The 13,675-nt window shown below is 37.2% G+C and overlaps 1 protein-coding gene across 3 annotated transcripts in view; it reads right to left on the bottom strand.

Annotated features, from left to right (window-relative positions):
* The window catches only part of ANGPT1 (angiopoietin 1), a 244,865-nt gene that overhangs the window by 28,254 nt on the left and 202,936 nt on the right, over positions 1 to 13,675 (bottom strand). For all 3 annotated transcript variants that reach the window (XM_081816399.1, XM_081816398.1, XM_081816400.1), the window contains one exon: positions 6,626 to 6,792. In XM_081816399.1, the coding sequence (XP_081672525.1) occupies positions 6,626 to 6,792 (167 nt within the window). The remainder of the gene's footprint in view (positions 1 to 6,625; positions 6,793 to 13,675) is intronic.

Raw genomic sequence — 13,675 nt, forward strand, 5'->3', positions numbered from 1 at the left:
ATATATACAATGGAATATTACTCAACCATCAGAAAGGATGAATATCCAACTTTTGAATCAACATGGATGGAACTAGAGGAGATTATGCTAAGTGAAATAAGTCAAGCAAAGAAAGTCAATTATCATATGGTTTCACTTATTTGTGGAACATAAGGAATAGCATGGAGGGCATTAGAAGAAGGAAGGGAAAAATGAAGGGGGGGAAATCAGAGGGTGAGATGAACCATGAGAGTCTATGGACTCCGAGAAACAAACAGGGTTTTAGAGGGGGGATAGGTTAGTCCGGCACGTATTGCATGGAGTACTGGGTGTTATACGCAAACAATGAATCATGGAACACTACATCAAAAACTAATGACATACTGTACGGTGACTAACATAACATAGTAAATAAATAAATAAATAAATAAATAAATAAATATTTTTCATAGTTGCGTGGTATTTAAATTTGTCCAATACAAAGTATGTTTACATACTCTTTCTGATTGGATCCTTATAACTAAATGGTGAGGATAATAGAAGAGAGGGCATTATTCCCACTTAAAGATGAGAAAACTGAGGTATAAAAGTAATAGTTAGGAAGGGAAAAATGAAGGGGGGAAATCAGAGGAGGAGACAAACCATGAGAGACTATGGACTCTGGGAAACAAACTGAGGGTTTTAGAGGGGAGGGGTATGGGGGAATGGGTTAGCCCGGTGATGGGCATTAAGGAGGGCACATACTGAATGGAGCACTGGGTGTTATACGCAAACAAGGAATCATGGAACACTACATCAAAAACTAATGATGTAATGTATGGTGACTAACATAACATAATAAAATAAAATTTAAAAAATTAAAAAAAAAAGTAATAGGTGATTTGCCCAAGGTATAGCTAGGTTGTGCTACTGTCAACTTGGTTAATCTGGGAACTATGTTCCCCAGAATTTCCTTCCTTATATGGTTCCAAGTTAGAGTTGGTCAAAAGAGGACTTTGTGTGAGATCTGGAAGGTGGAAGTGAAGCAGTGGCCCGACTCAGACCATCAGTAGACATGGCAGTTCCCAGCTTGTCCTTTCCCACTCTGCATCCAGCTTGCCTTCCCATGCTGTCAATGGCTCCAGACCCACCACCAGATGCTTGATTGGTAACATAGCTACACTGAAGTAACATCTTTCCTTAGGCCCCCCACTTTGTGGTCCTCCTCTGGTGGCTGGACAAGCTTGGTTTCTTGGATTTCCCTGCAAGCTCCCACTGGTCTACCACCATGCTGGGTTTCAAGCATGGTGGTTGATTTTCCACCTTCTTTTGATTTTCTACCTTCACCTTCCAGATCTTTACTTCCCCAGTTCATCTCACAGTTGTGTAAGGTGTAATCTGCATAACAAATGTCTTATGTCCATAGTGCTGATCATGGCTCTGTTCTTCTGAACACTGATACAACCAACTTGGTTTTATGGATATTGAAGACACACTACTATTTAATAGCTTCGGATTCCTATTCCAAAGCACTTTCCAGTAGATCATAGCATCTCCTCAAACCCACAATTAATCTGTTATTTTTAAAGCATTTGTTGAGGTGGTGGTGGTTGTGTATTTGCTTTTTAACTCTGAGTATTGGGACCCCCAAAGTTTTCATGAGAAGTAAAAGGTCACTGTAAGCCCTAAACTGATGTTCCCAGGGGATTGATATTTCCTCTTACTGAAGTGTTTATTAGAGAGATCAAAATTTAATCACCTATCAAAGAAACAAAGGGGCATTAAATAAAAAGGAGTATATACATAAAGGTAATTCTATTCTAGAAAATAATTTTTGATCTGTAAAGAACTTTACAAATACTTAATTTATAGGACAGAAAATTGAGAACAAGAGAGATAAGATAATGCCCATGGACATTCAAATTATTAAAGACAGAAATAGGATCAGAAGAAACAAATTTTATCTGTTAGAATATGTGCTTTGAGTGTATTTAATTCTAGAAAGTAACTTCTGGATTTCCCTTTATTGAGGGATGGTCATGTGATGGGCAGTTATGAGATCAAAGCTCAAATAACTTCTACTCATATTAGTACCTGTGACCTTGTATCATGCCTGTTTTCTCATGTGAAAACAAGGTATCTGGTGCATACATGTGCTCACTGAATATTAGCTATTAACTATTACTTAATATTTTGGCTAACTTAGGTATATATCTTGAATTTTGATAAAAAATGGTTCATATACTTGAGAAGCTTAGAAATAGTAGAAAAGGGCAACACACACAGTTATTTAATAAATACTTATTAATGACTTAAAATGTGAATACTGGATAGTTATCCACAGACTGTTATGGATCTATGGGAGCATAAAACATCCAAACCAGCCTGAGAGTGAGGGTGATGCTTTTCTCTGGGAAATCAGTATAGGGAGATTTATAGGGGAGGGCTCTCAGGATCAATCCCTATGGCAGAGTGATGAGAGCAGTACTGAACAGAGAGAGGATGGATTCACACACAGTTACAGTAAAGAACTCAGCTAATACCAAGTTGAATTCTGGACCTGGGATGGCCCTTCAGAATTGTCCCAAACTGGGGCAAGGGGTCCTTTATACACTCCTATATTGACTAGTCATTGGATACAATCTGTCTGCAGGAAGGAAGAATGATCTTGGGTGATGTGACTTTCTTCAGCCACAGGCAATGCCTAGGCAGGGGACCCTGGCTACAAACTGTAAACCAGCAACATTCCCAGAAGGTGAGAGAAGGAGGGCTATTGTTCTGAAGGGACACTGTGGGTGAGTTTATGTGACATCACAACACATACCATAATAGGTATTGGGGAAAACATCCTGGAGTAAAGGAAAATCTTAAAGATTTAGAAGATGTATCCAAAGTTGAGTTTATGTGCAGGGGTACAGATATAACATAAACAAAGATACAGAAGGCTTAGAGAAACTGCAAGTAGTTTCTAGAACATAATGATGAGGAGGTATCTGGTTAGGTGAAGTTGTGGGAGAGTATATTAGTGATATCTGAACAAGTAAGTAGGGCCAGGTCATAAAGACTTTAAAGTGACAGACTTTAATCTATAGATTTTTTTTTTTTTTTTAAGAGCGAGAGAGTGTGATTTGGGGAGGAGGGCCAGAGGGAGAGGGAGAGAGAGAATCTTAAGCAGGCTCCACACGCACGCGGGGCTCAATCTCATGACCCTGAGATCATGACCTGAGCCAAAATCAAGAGTTGGATGCTTAACTGACTGAGCCACCGAGGCTCCCCTAACCTACAGATATTTGAACATTGTTGAAATATATGAATGAGGGTGGAGACCAAAGTCAGATTATCTTTTAGAAAAACCATCCCAACAACAGTGTGGGTGATATATTTGAGATCATCAAGACTGGAGGCAGGAAAGCTGTACAATAGTTTGGGTGTTAGATGATGAAGACCTGAATAATACTACCTCTCTAGAGGAAGTATTTAATAATTTCACATTAAACTTGTATTATTTTACATGATTTTTTTATCATGACATTCTCACATTATTTTTTTCTTATTTATATTCTCCTGGGTTCCATAGATTTTGTTTTCTGAGAAGATCATTTGGGGTTTCCTTAGAGGATAAAAGGAAAATATGTGTATTCTATGTACATTGTAAGCTTATCTATCCATTCAACAACACTTACTTTTATCAGTATATGTCCAGAGCATGAGAAAGATTTTTTAAAATTAGATTTATACATTATGATCACAGCTATTATAAGGGTTTCCAAAATAAAATTTCTGTTAAGACAGAATACTTAAAAAAAAAAACTCTCAAAAAACCATCTGAATTTAATTTGGGAGAGGAGAAAATATAGAAAATTTAAAAACATAAAACAAAAACCTAAAATCTAACATGAATTCCATAGCTCCATTTTTAGTTGAAATTTACTTGAGTTTGAGCAGGTGAGTTGACCAAAGCCTCAGTTTCTTTAAATGTGTCTAGTAATACCTACCTCAAAAATTCATTGTGAAGACTGAATGTCTAAAGTGTTAAAAACCATTTCGTAAATTATAAGACACTATACAAATGCTACTACTAATTCTTTTAACGAATTATCACAATGAGACATTCCTTTCTAATTCAGAAGGAAGAGAAATAAGTGGGGGGAAAGCAGCAGCAAAGTTGGACATCTGGAGCTCTAACTCAGGCCATGCTTGGTGTTCCTGGCTTGAGTGAGTGATGATACAGGTGGAGAGGGAAGTCACAAGGGTAAACACCCTTTTCAAGCTTCTGATTGATTTTCTTTGAAAGAGTAAATAAGACCATTTTACAGTGTGCTTATTTTCAGTAAGCTCTCACCAGAATAGACATTATGTTTAAATGAGTTCTAACTTCCCATTTGATGCCAACATGAATCTTACACTTAATTGCATAAGAAGGTGATGATTACACACCTATTTTCTGCTGGGTCCTGGCAGGAGACAGGGCCAGAGCTATCAAATTTATTACAGCAGCATTACAGAATAGAAACCACACCAAACTAGGTAGGAGTCAAACATTCCCTATTTAAGTCTTTCTCCTTCCTTGGGAACAATGTTGCATATTTCTGGATCTCAACTTTCTTTTCTTGACAACCCAGAGGATTGGAAATTAAAGTATTAAGTGCCTTCTGGATTTACAATCCTGAGTCTCTAGGTTCATAGTTGTCTCAAGAAAGAAAAATTGGGATCCCAGAGTGTGTGCCTCGCTCTATCTGGGAAGACTTGCTTATCAATCATAGATCTGCATTAGGTGGGTGAAGGTCAGAATCATACAGCGAAGGAATGGGAAATGCTCAATGTGGGCAGTGGGGCATTCTAAGAGGAAGTAAGTGCTCCTTCCTCAAGCAGATGCCAGAATGACATTCACACCACACACCCTAAAGCCTACTTTGGATTCTCACAATCTTCCTAAACCAGTCCGTGCACTCTTTGTCTTCATACCACCACAGCCTCACAAACACATACGCGTGTGCACACTCAGGCACACACAGACACACACACCTATCTACCTACTAAGAACTGAGAGAGATTTTGGAAAAGAACCAAAGCAAATTCTTCAGGAGCCTAGAAAAAGACTAGACTAATTATTTGCTAGTCCTATTGTCAGGCTGTCTGACATTAGCCAAGTTTCATAGAGTTTCAAGTTTCAGGTTAAAACATTTACATAAGAGTACCCCTGATGTTTTACAGTGGTTTCTCTTGTTATAAAACTCCCCAAATATTGACCTCCTTGGAAATATTTCTTCTTACACTCCATTGCATGTTATAAATGTCTCTTCTTTGGTTTCTTGAGTTGCCATTATGTACACCCTCACTACCCTCTCACAAGGCGATGAAAACCCTTTGGATCCATTTCTCATCCCTCTGTTGTGGTGACATCATCACTGTTTGTCAAGATATGTCTCCAAGGATCCAATCCCATGCATAATCCATTAAAATGAGATGTGGTCATGAAAAAGTTGTAGATTCAAACTCTACAAGAATAGTATGTCTCAAAAAGATATAAGCAGCAGAAATCGTTGAGCTACAAGATGTCCACACAGGTTGGAAAAAGAATAGAAGGCTTTGGTTGCTGTCACTGCATTTTGCTTGAAGCTATGTACCAATGCTTTAATGTACACAATCCAAAACTTATGTAGAGTAGTTACAATACAGAGAGTTAGAAATCACTGCAACATTAATTTACTGATTATGAAACTCAGTCACACACAATTATTAAGGACCTGCTATGTACCAAGTATTGCATTAATGGGTAGTGATATAAAAGTAACAGAAATATATTCCCTGTTCTCAAGGAATGCCAGCCAGTATTTAGTGACCTAGTTAGTTACAAAGCTGTACTGTGCAGTCTGGGAGACTAGAGATCTCATCACCCACTGGAAAATTAGCAGTGCCTAGTAGGGTTCCTGGAACACAGAAGTAACACAATAAGGGTTTGGGGAATGAATTTACGATACTGCATTATTTGCTTAGTTTTTTTCTAGTGTACAAGCTGTCCATTGAAAAAAAAATCAGAGATGTTAATAGGAAAGTGTATAGTTTGTCTGTTTGTACATCTACAATGATGTATTGTGTATATTGATACCATTATTTGAATTTATTTTTGCTTTCACATTTGCCAAAAATTTCTAAATTATGCCCCACCTTATCTTTTATGTAAGTCATATAAAAACATAACATTTTACCTCTCCTTTGTCACTTTTATAAATAATGTGAAAAAATAATAATTTAATAAAGGTAAATAAAGTGTAAGTAGAAAATCTTTTGATAGACGTGTACTTATTTCAAGCCACTGAGTCTGAGTCAATTCTCTGTCATCAATTTTGTATGTATGAATTCACGGCACTGATCTCATCACAGTAATAACAGTAAGAACTACGACAACAGTAATACTGTGCTGGACTCAATTCCTCATCCTCTAGAATCTCAGCCAACACCAAAACAATCCATCTGTGAAAACTGAAATTTAACGCTGTTTAGAAGTATTTACTGAGTTTTTTTATTATAACTACCATAGGCCTAGACAACCTAATTTTCATTTTGAAGCATGATTTGCATCATTTTTGTCTTTCACACTTTTCCACTGTAACTAGTAGGTGACAAGGCCCAAGGCAGTTGAGCCCTACATGGAAGGAGGACTTACCTGTAGTTTTGCTTTTCGTTTCCTATGTGGAATCTGTCATATTGTGAATAGGCTCGGTTTCCTTCCCAGTCCATTAACTCGATTCTTAGTGTGTACTGCCTCTGACTGGTTATGGCAAAAATAAACTCATTCCCCAGCCAATATTCGCCAGAGGGATTTCCAAACCCCTACAAAAGGAGATAGAGATGTGGTTGTTATTTTAGAGAAAACCTCTTATCAGGTTCAGTATTAACTACGTTCTAAATAATAAGAAAAACTTCTTTAATAGTAAAGGTCATTTTTCACATTTTTACACACTTTTTTCCGATTACTGACTCAATACTTTTCTGCTATGTTTCCCTCCATTGAGCCCTGCGTCGAATTCTTATTACAGTAAAAGGCTGATATTCAAATCTGTGTAGGTAAGATGATTTCAGATTAAATGAATCCGGTTAATAGGTTTGACCAGTAAACACTTAGTCACAGCTTGCTTTTGAAAATGTTTCTAAAATACTAGTTAACAGAATATTTTAAACATAATTTATACACTTTCAATGAATATTGTCAGATAAATTATTTAACAATATCATTGTTTCTGTTGTTGTTGCTATTACTATTATTATTTGGGAGTCAAATTATGCTTAGATAATAACTTAAACATATTACTAGACCCTTGACTTTTCTAACTTTAATATTTTCATTTTTAAATATTAATAAGCAAACCTGCAAATCCAGGACTAGAGTCACTTAAATGTTTCACTGGCATGGATTTGGGTTTTGAGGCAGGTTGACACATAAGAGCTAGTGAGTGAACCTCGCTGACTTCTCTGCACCTGAATCTTAACGTGGTTCTTGTTCTCTGCAGGCAAAGCCCAATCATGGTTGTTAAGTGTTCAAAAACTGTTTCTTTGCGGGGGGGTGGGGGGGGAAGTGGTCCCCAAAGGAAAACCAACTCTTAATGTTGGTTATGTTAGTGATAGGAAAATAAGGAACGCTAAGAAACTGCTGGCATTCTAGATTTGGGTATTCAGTTTCTGAATCCCCAAAAGTATTCCTTGGTAATGCTTGAAGTTGAGTGTAATTCTTGAACTACATGTTTGTCTTACTGACCAAACTGTGAGCTCCTTGAGGACAGAAGCTGTGCTGTATTTGTGACTAGTGGAATGTTGGCATGCACTGGTACTCCATATGCTTCACTGACGTTCAAAGGAAGAAAGGAAGGAAGGGAGGGAGGGAGGAAGGAAGGGAGGAAGGAAAATACTATAGCACTTTATAATGACATTCAGAGAAGTAACCTTAAAACATAATTCATGTCATAAGTAATTTGGCTGAGTCTCAGGGAGGTGTTTTTTAAGGTGCCCACTGAATCATAATCACTGGAGCTCTGGTTGAAAAAAGAAAAATCCTGGCTTCACACTGAATCAAAATATTTGAGAACCAGCTCCATTGCATCCAAACAAGCTCCCTGTTTGTCCCTGTGTACCTTAATATTTGGAAGGCACACCTCCAGCGCCGCAGGAGATACTCTGACATTTCAGAAAGAAACTGATTCTGTTAATTGAGGTATTCATTTATAAAGATTTTACTTTATCCATATTAAGAAGTATGGGGGTAGTACTAAGATAGCCAAAGCAATCCTCCTTTTCTCAACACAGATGATGGAATTTAGAAACTGTTTTTTTAATTTAACGTATATCAACTTTATAGAATTATAACCACAGTAGAAGTATTCTTTTTTAAAAAGATTTCATTTATTTAATTTTAGAGAGAGAGAACGAGGGGAGGGGCAGAGGACAAGGGAGAGAATCTCAAGCAAATTTCATGATCAGCATGGAGCCCAGTGAGGGGTTCGATCCCAGGACCCTGAGATCCTGACCTGAGCCAAAAACAAGAGTCAGATACCTAACTGACTAAGCCACCCAGGTACCCCTACAGTAGAAGTATTCTTAACTGCTTTCCCCTTTAACAAACCTAAACATGAAACAGTGTTCTCCCCTCCTTCTTTAAAATATATTGATGATGGGGATCCTGGATGGCTCAGTTGGTTAAGCAACTGCCTTCAGCTTGGGTCATGATCCCAGGGTCCTGGGATCGAGCCCCACATCAGGTTCCCTGCTCAGCAGGAGCCTGCTTCTCCCTCTCCCTCTGCCTGCCACTCCCCCTGCTTGTGCTCTCTCTCTGTCAAATAAATAAAAAATCTTAAAAAAAAATAAAATAAAATATATTGATGCCCAAAGTAAATTAAATGCATTTAATACATTTGTATACTACTGTCTCTGCCAACTGAGTTACTTACTAAATGTCCATTGTTTTGGGTCACCAAACCGTTTACACCAGCTCTGTTATTGTAATGGTAAGACTCACAGTTTTATGTAAATAATTTAAATATTAGTGGGAAAAAGAGTCATTTGTTTTGTTCTGTTTTGTTTTGATAAAACTTAAACATTAGGTTTGCTCAATAAAAGCAAATCACTAAAAAAATGCTTTTGAATTATGTTTGTTGCAGCAACTCTAAGAGACTAGAAAAATCATAAAACATTAGAGGATTTTAACTTACATTGCTTTGCATGTGTCTTACTTGCTCTAGTTTAAAAAAAAACAAACAACAGAAGGTAGAAATTTGATGCATTTAATTATGGGAAAGTTCTAGGAAAGAACCACTGACCCAGAATTCCAGGCTTTGGCCCTACATTTTAAAAAATAGGTAAATGAAAATATAATTGTACACTTAAAGTTAAAATGGAATGCATTAGCATATGTAAGCAAACTTTTAAAGTTATTCCCCAGTTTAACTTAGTTTTTAATTAACTCAAACACTTCATTCAGATTGCACTGGGCATATGCTCCCCTGAAGACCATCTACCTGTAGTTCAGAGCAAAGCTATGGGATCCATAGAAGTCAGTGTTCCAGTGTTCCCTTGCTTCTCTGTTCCTAAGATGCACAAGTCATACTTTGCCAAAGTTCCACAGTGGCAGGGAATATTAGAGCAACTTAGGATGTGCTAAGAATTTTACACATTTTCGTGGCAGCGGTGCTACAAAACAGGAAGGAGAGTGAAGCTTACCTTCTCCAGTGAATAAGCAAAACAGAAAGTTACAGGGCACTGAAAGTCAAAGAATTAGCACATTCTCAGTTGCAGCAGCCACTGGGAAGAAAAAGAAGACTGCTGGGATTTTCCTTGCATTATCTTCTCAGCTCAGACGTGTCAAACTCTCCCTCTAGCCACTGGAGGATTCCCTCTTGTGCGTAGTTAGAAGGGAGTCAGCAACCATACTAAATGTGAATAAGGAAGCTGGGAATGATGAAGTGTTAAGTTCTAGGCCACATTATTTCCGTGCTGCTGAAAGCTCTGCATGGATAAAACTGTCCAGCTTCCCCAGGGACAAGGGCAGTGATCTCCAGTGAGCCTCAGAAATGGATAAGCTTTCATGTCATTCCTATGGGAGCCTCGGTCCCCAGCTTGGCATGCAGGCTTCTCCTCCCTCTACATAGAGAGTAACATCCCTTCCTAAACAGTTTGTTTTTTCTGAGTGAAAAGAGAGGAGGGAGCAACTGAAAAGAGAGCAACAAAATTTGATTTTAGAAATAAAAATTCTATTTCATGCACCTTCCCAGAAAAACTGTCTAAACATGCTCTATTGTGGGAACAAAATGTTGGGCTACAATGAATTGAAATGGCTGTTAGAGAGACAGGGTAGAGGAAGCTTTCTAAAAGCTAAGTGCAGCCATGCAGAAACAACTGTTTTATCACAGAGATGAAAAATAAGTCAAAGAAGGGAAAATGGGCTCCCACATTAGTAAACTGTCTCTTGGATAGCTTATCAGGCACACTACCAATGCGATGCCTAGGAACAAAGGCTTAGCTTTGATTAAATAACTTCTACTCCCTATCTCTGCTCCAACTTGAAGCCTTGCTCTGCCCCATATTTGCTGTGGAACCTCCGATACTACTTCTTAGCCTCAGTTTCCTTATCTGCAAAACAGGGATTAAAAATGTCATTTCCATATATAGTGTTGTGAGAAAGAAATAAGATACCTAAAGTGTTTAGCTCAATGCTGATACAGGAGAACAACAAAATTCTCGTTGTTATTATAGTTAAAGGATATATCACAAATACATAGTAATTTTCTGTTTACTTGCCTCTCTCCCACCAGACTGTGAACTATTTGAGGAGAAGTAGGTTTCTTTCTACTCTGTATGAGAAAGGGAACAAAAATAGTCCAGGATCATGTCTTAGCCTGAAAATTAGTAAGGGGATACTGAAACAATTATTTAAAAGGCTTTCAGATGCTAGGAACTAATGTATTCTTATGACAAATTGAGTGTTGGTTTACATAAATGAGCACTGTCATTTTAATCCAAGAAGTTAATTATTAAATAACAAATTAAAATCAACTGGTTGACACGGGGGCTAAACTGTGCCATAAACCAATGCATAGACTACTTTTTATTCTTGCTTCTGCTTCCTAAGGCCAGGGAGAAGCTGTGTCCTCCAACTCTCCCTTGGTCCTATTTCTTTTAATCTCTTTCTCTCTATATCTCATAAGTTTTAGATCTACAAAAGAGGTAATTTTTGAGATCTTACACGCATGCCAATAAATTGATAGTTTTGACATTTGCTTTCAACCAGGACTGCATATCAGAAACAGTTGTGGAGCTTTTTAAAAATATAGATGACTTGGTTCCCACACGGAAGTTTGGCTCCGTATGTCTGGGGTGCGCTTAAAGATACATACATTTGAAAGGTTCCATGGGTGAGTGTGCTGTGTACCACAGGTGAAGAATCATATAATTATGATGCAGAATAGCTATTCTGCATGCAAATAAGGAAAAATATATAAACCAGATCAAATTATCTGAGTGGCGCACAGGAAAGAGAGAAGCATAAAATCTTATCTTCATATGAAGTTCCATGTTAATAAGACACGTTTTGATTATATATTATGGGACTGTCCTTGAAAAAAATGTATATTGATGCCTGAAATGCAGAGATGGCCACATCCCCTAAAAAAAACAGGTCATACCTTACTGCACACATAACAGCTTACCATAGGTCTCTATTTTATTCCAAAAGGCCTGTAATATCTACATGAATAAAAATAAAAGCTTATACAAAATTCAGTGGTGATGCTAAAAAAAGCAGCAAGTGTCTACCAAAATGATAAAAAATAGTAATAAAACTAGAATTTCTTCTTTTCTATAAAAAAATCCAACGATGCTAGGTCATATCCTTCCATGAAAACTATTATAATTAGTTACTTCAATCACAATCATATGCAAAATTTTGATACCATAATTCAGACAGATTGGTAATCTTCTCCTTTAGCTCTTTAATAAAAGGCAAAAAAAGACACTGGAACTTAACCTAGACTAATGCTGACTTAAAGTTGGCCCTAAAACCCATATATTATTAATAAAAAATGCACACAGAAGAAAGATCGATAGTCATTAGTTTTTGCCAAGACCTGCAGAAATATTCAGTTTTGGTTGTATGTTTCCAAGTTAATAAGGTAATTGTCTCTGATACTTTGTTGCTTTATTATTATTATTATTATTATTATTATTTTTGGTCTGATAATGCTCATAGGAAGTGTTGACTTTCTATAGCTGAAACACAATTGAAACCAGACACAGTTAATGTATTCTATGGGTTTCATCTTTTTTCATATAAACGATTAGAGAAAACAGATATGAAGCAGGGTTACTGATCTGTGGCTTTTCAGAGGTGCTTTAATACACAACTGAATCATGTATCTCCTCTAACTGCTGAGACACTCAGCCCAAGAAAGATCAAAAGGATGATTTATTTCAACATTTTAAATTTCTTATATATTTTTCTCTTTTTAATGTGAAGATGTTAAAAAGCAGTTCAAAATATGCTCTCAATTTCTTTCCAGAAACTAAGAACTCCCAGAAGGTATGGTGCTCAGACTGAAATATTTGTGTCAATAGGAAGCTCTGTTTATGGGGGTAACTGTTTTCAATACAAAGTCAGGTTGTCTCCAGGGTATTAGTCACCACCTTCTATAAAGTTAGGCCACTAGGGTACTATTTGGAACTTCTAACTGGATTTGGCTTCATATATGCAAAAGTACTGCTGATAAGTGTTATTGCTGGAAGCCACTAAATGGTATCCTCATGGCTTGAAAGAGTTAATATGGTTCCCTAAGTGCCTCATTAAAAAGGCCCACTGCAGACTTCCCTCTGCAAACATCTTTACAAATCCATAAACCAGATTTTGCTGAATCCCCTCTTAAGGAAGGTTAAGTGAAAACAAAGCTCAGGTAAAAGACTTTTGTAGGCTTAAAGCCAATGTTAAGAACCAAATACATTGCAAATCTTCCATGTTCAGAGAGATTTAAACATAATAAATTACAATATGTATTTGTAATTTATGTGTTGATAATCTTAACATACTGTTCTGGAAACCTTATGAGGAAAGAGGCAGCCCATAGATATCAACCGGAATGAAGAGAAGGAGAGAAGAAAGGCAGAAAGGAAGGAGGGGTGAAATTTTATTTCTGGACTCAGGGCTCAAGAAAGAGGTGAAGCATCTTCGTGTGCACCAGTAGATGAGTGAAGATTGGGGAGGAAATGGTGCCTGCCAAGAACTCTGTTCGTGTTTTCCCGAAGGATGCGCACCTTAGCAGCCAGTTCTGAAGCAGGGAACAGAAGTGGGAGTGACTGATAAGAATGAGCATAAAGGAGCCTACATTCTTTTTGGACTCAGGTTATTTGGTCTTTAGGTAAAAAGCTCTGGAGGAAAACAACGGAAACACTTTCTACCATGTGTTTTGGTGAAAGTCAACCAAGTTGTGACATGCGATGAATTCTCTTAATTAAAAAAAAAAAGCAGACTCATTTTTGCCAAAATATTTCAGATTTCTGGAGCTTATCTCAATTTTCTGACCATGCAGAATGGACACTCAGCTGATAAACTATTCTAGTTTGAATGAAATAAGGTAGTCTTTCTATTTTTTTTTAAAAAGGGAGCGGGGTAAATTCCCCGAAAACTATAATTAAAGAATAATTCAGCCTCAGTCAAATGATGAAAAAATATTGCTTAAAA

The sequence above is a fragment of the Leptonychotes weddellii genome, chromosome 4 (assembly GCF_054177405.1).
Source record: "Leptonychotes weddellii isolate Sample4059 chromosome 4, ASM5417740v2, whole genome shotgun sequence".
NCBI classification, from domain to species: Eukaryota; Metazoa; Chordata; class Mammalia; order Carnivora; family Phocidae; genus Leptonychotes; species Leptonychotes weddellii.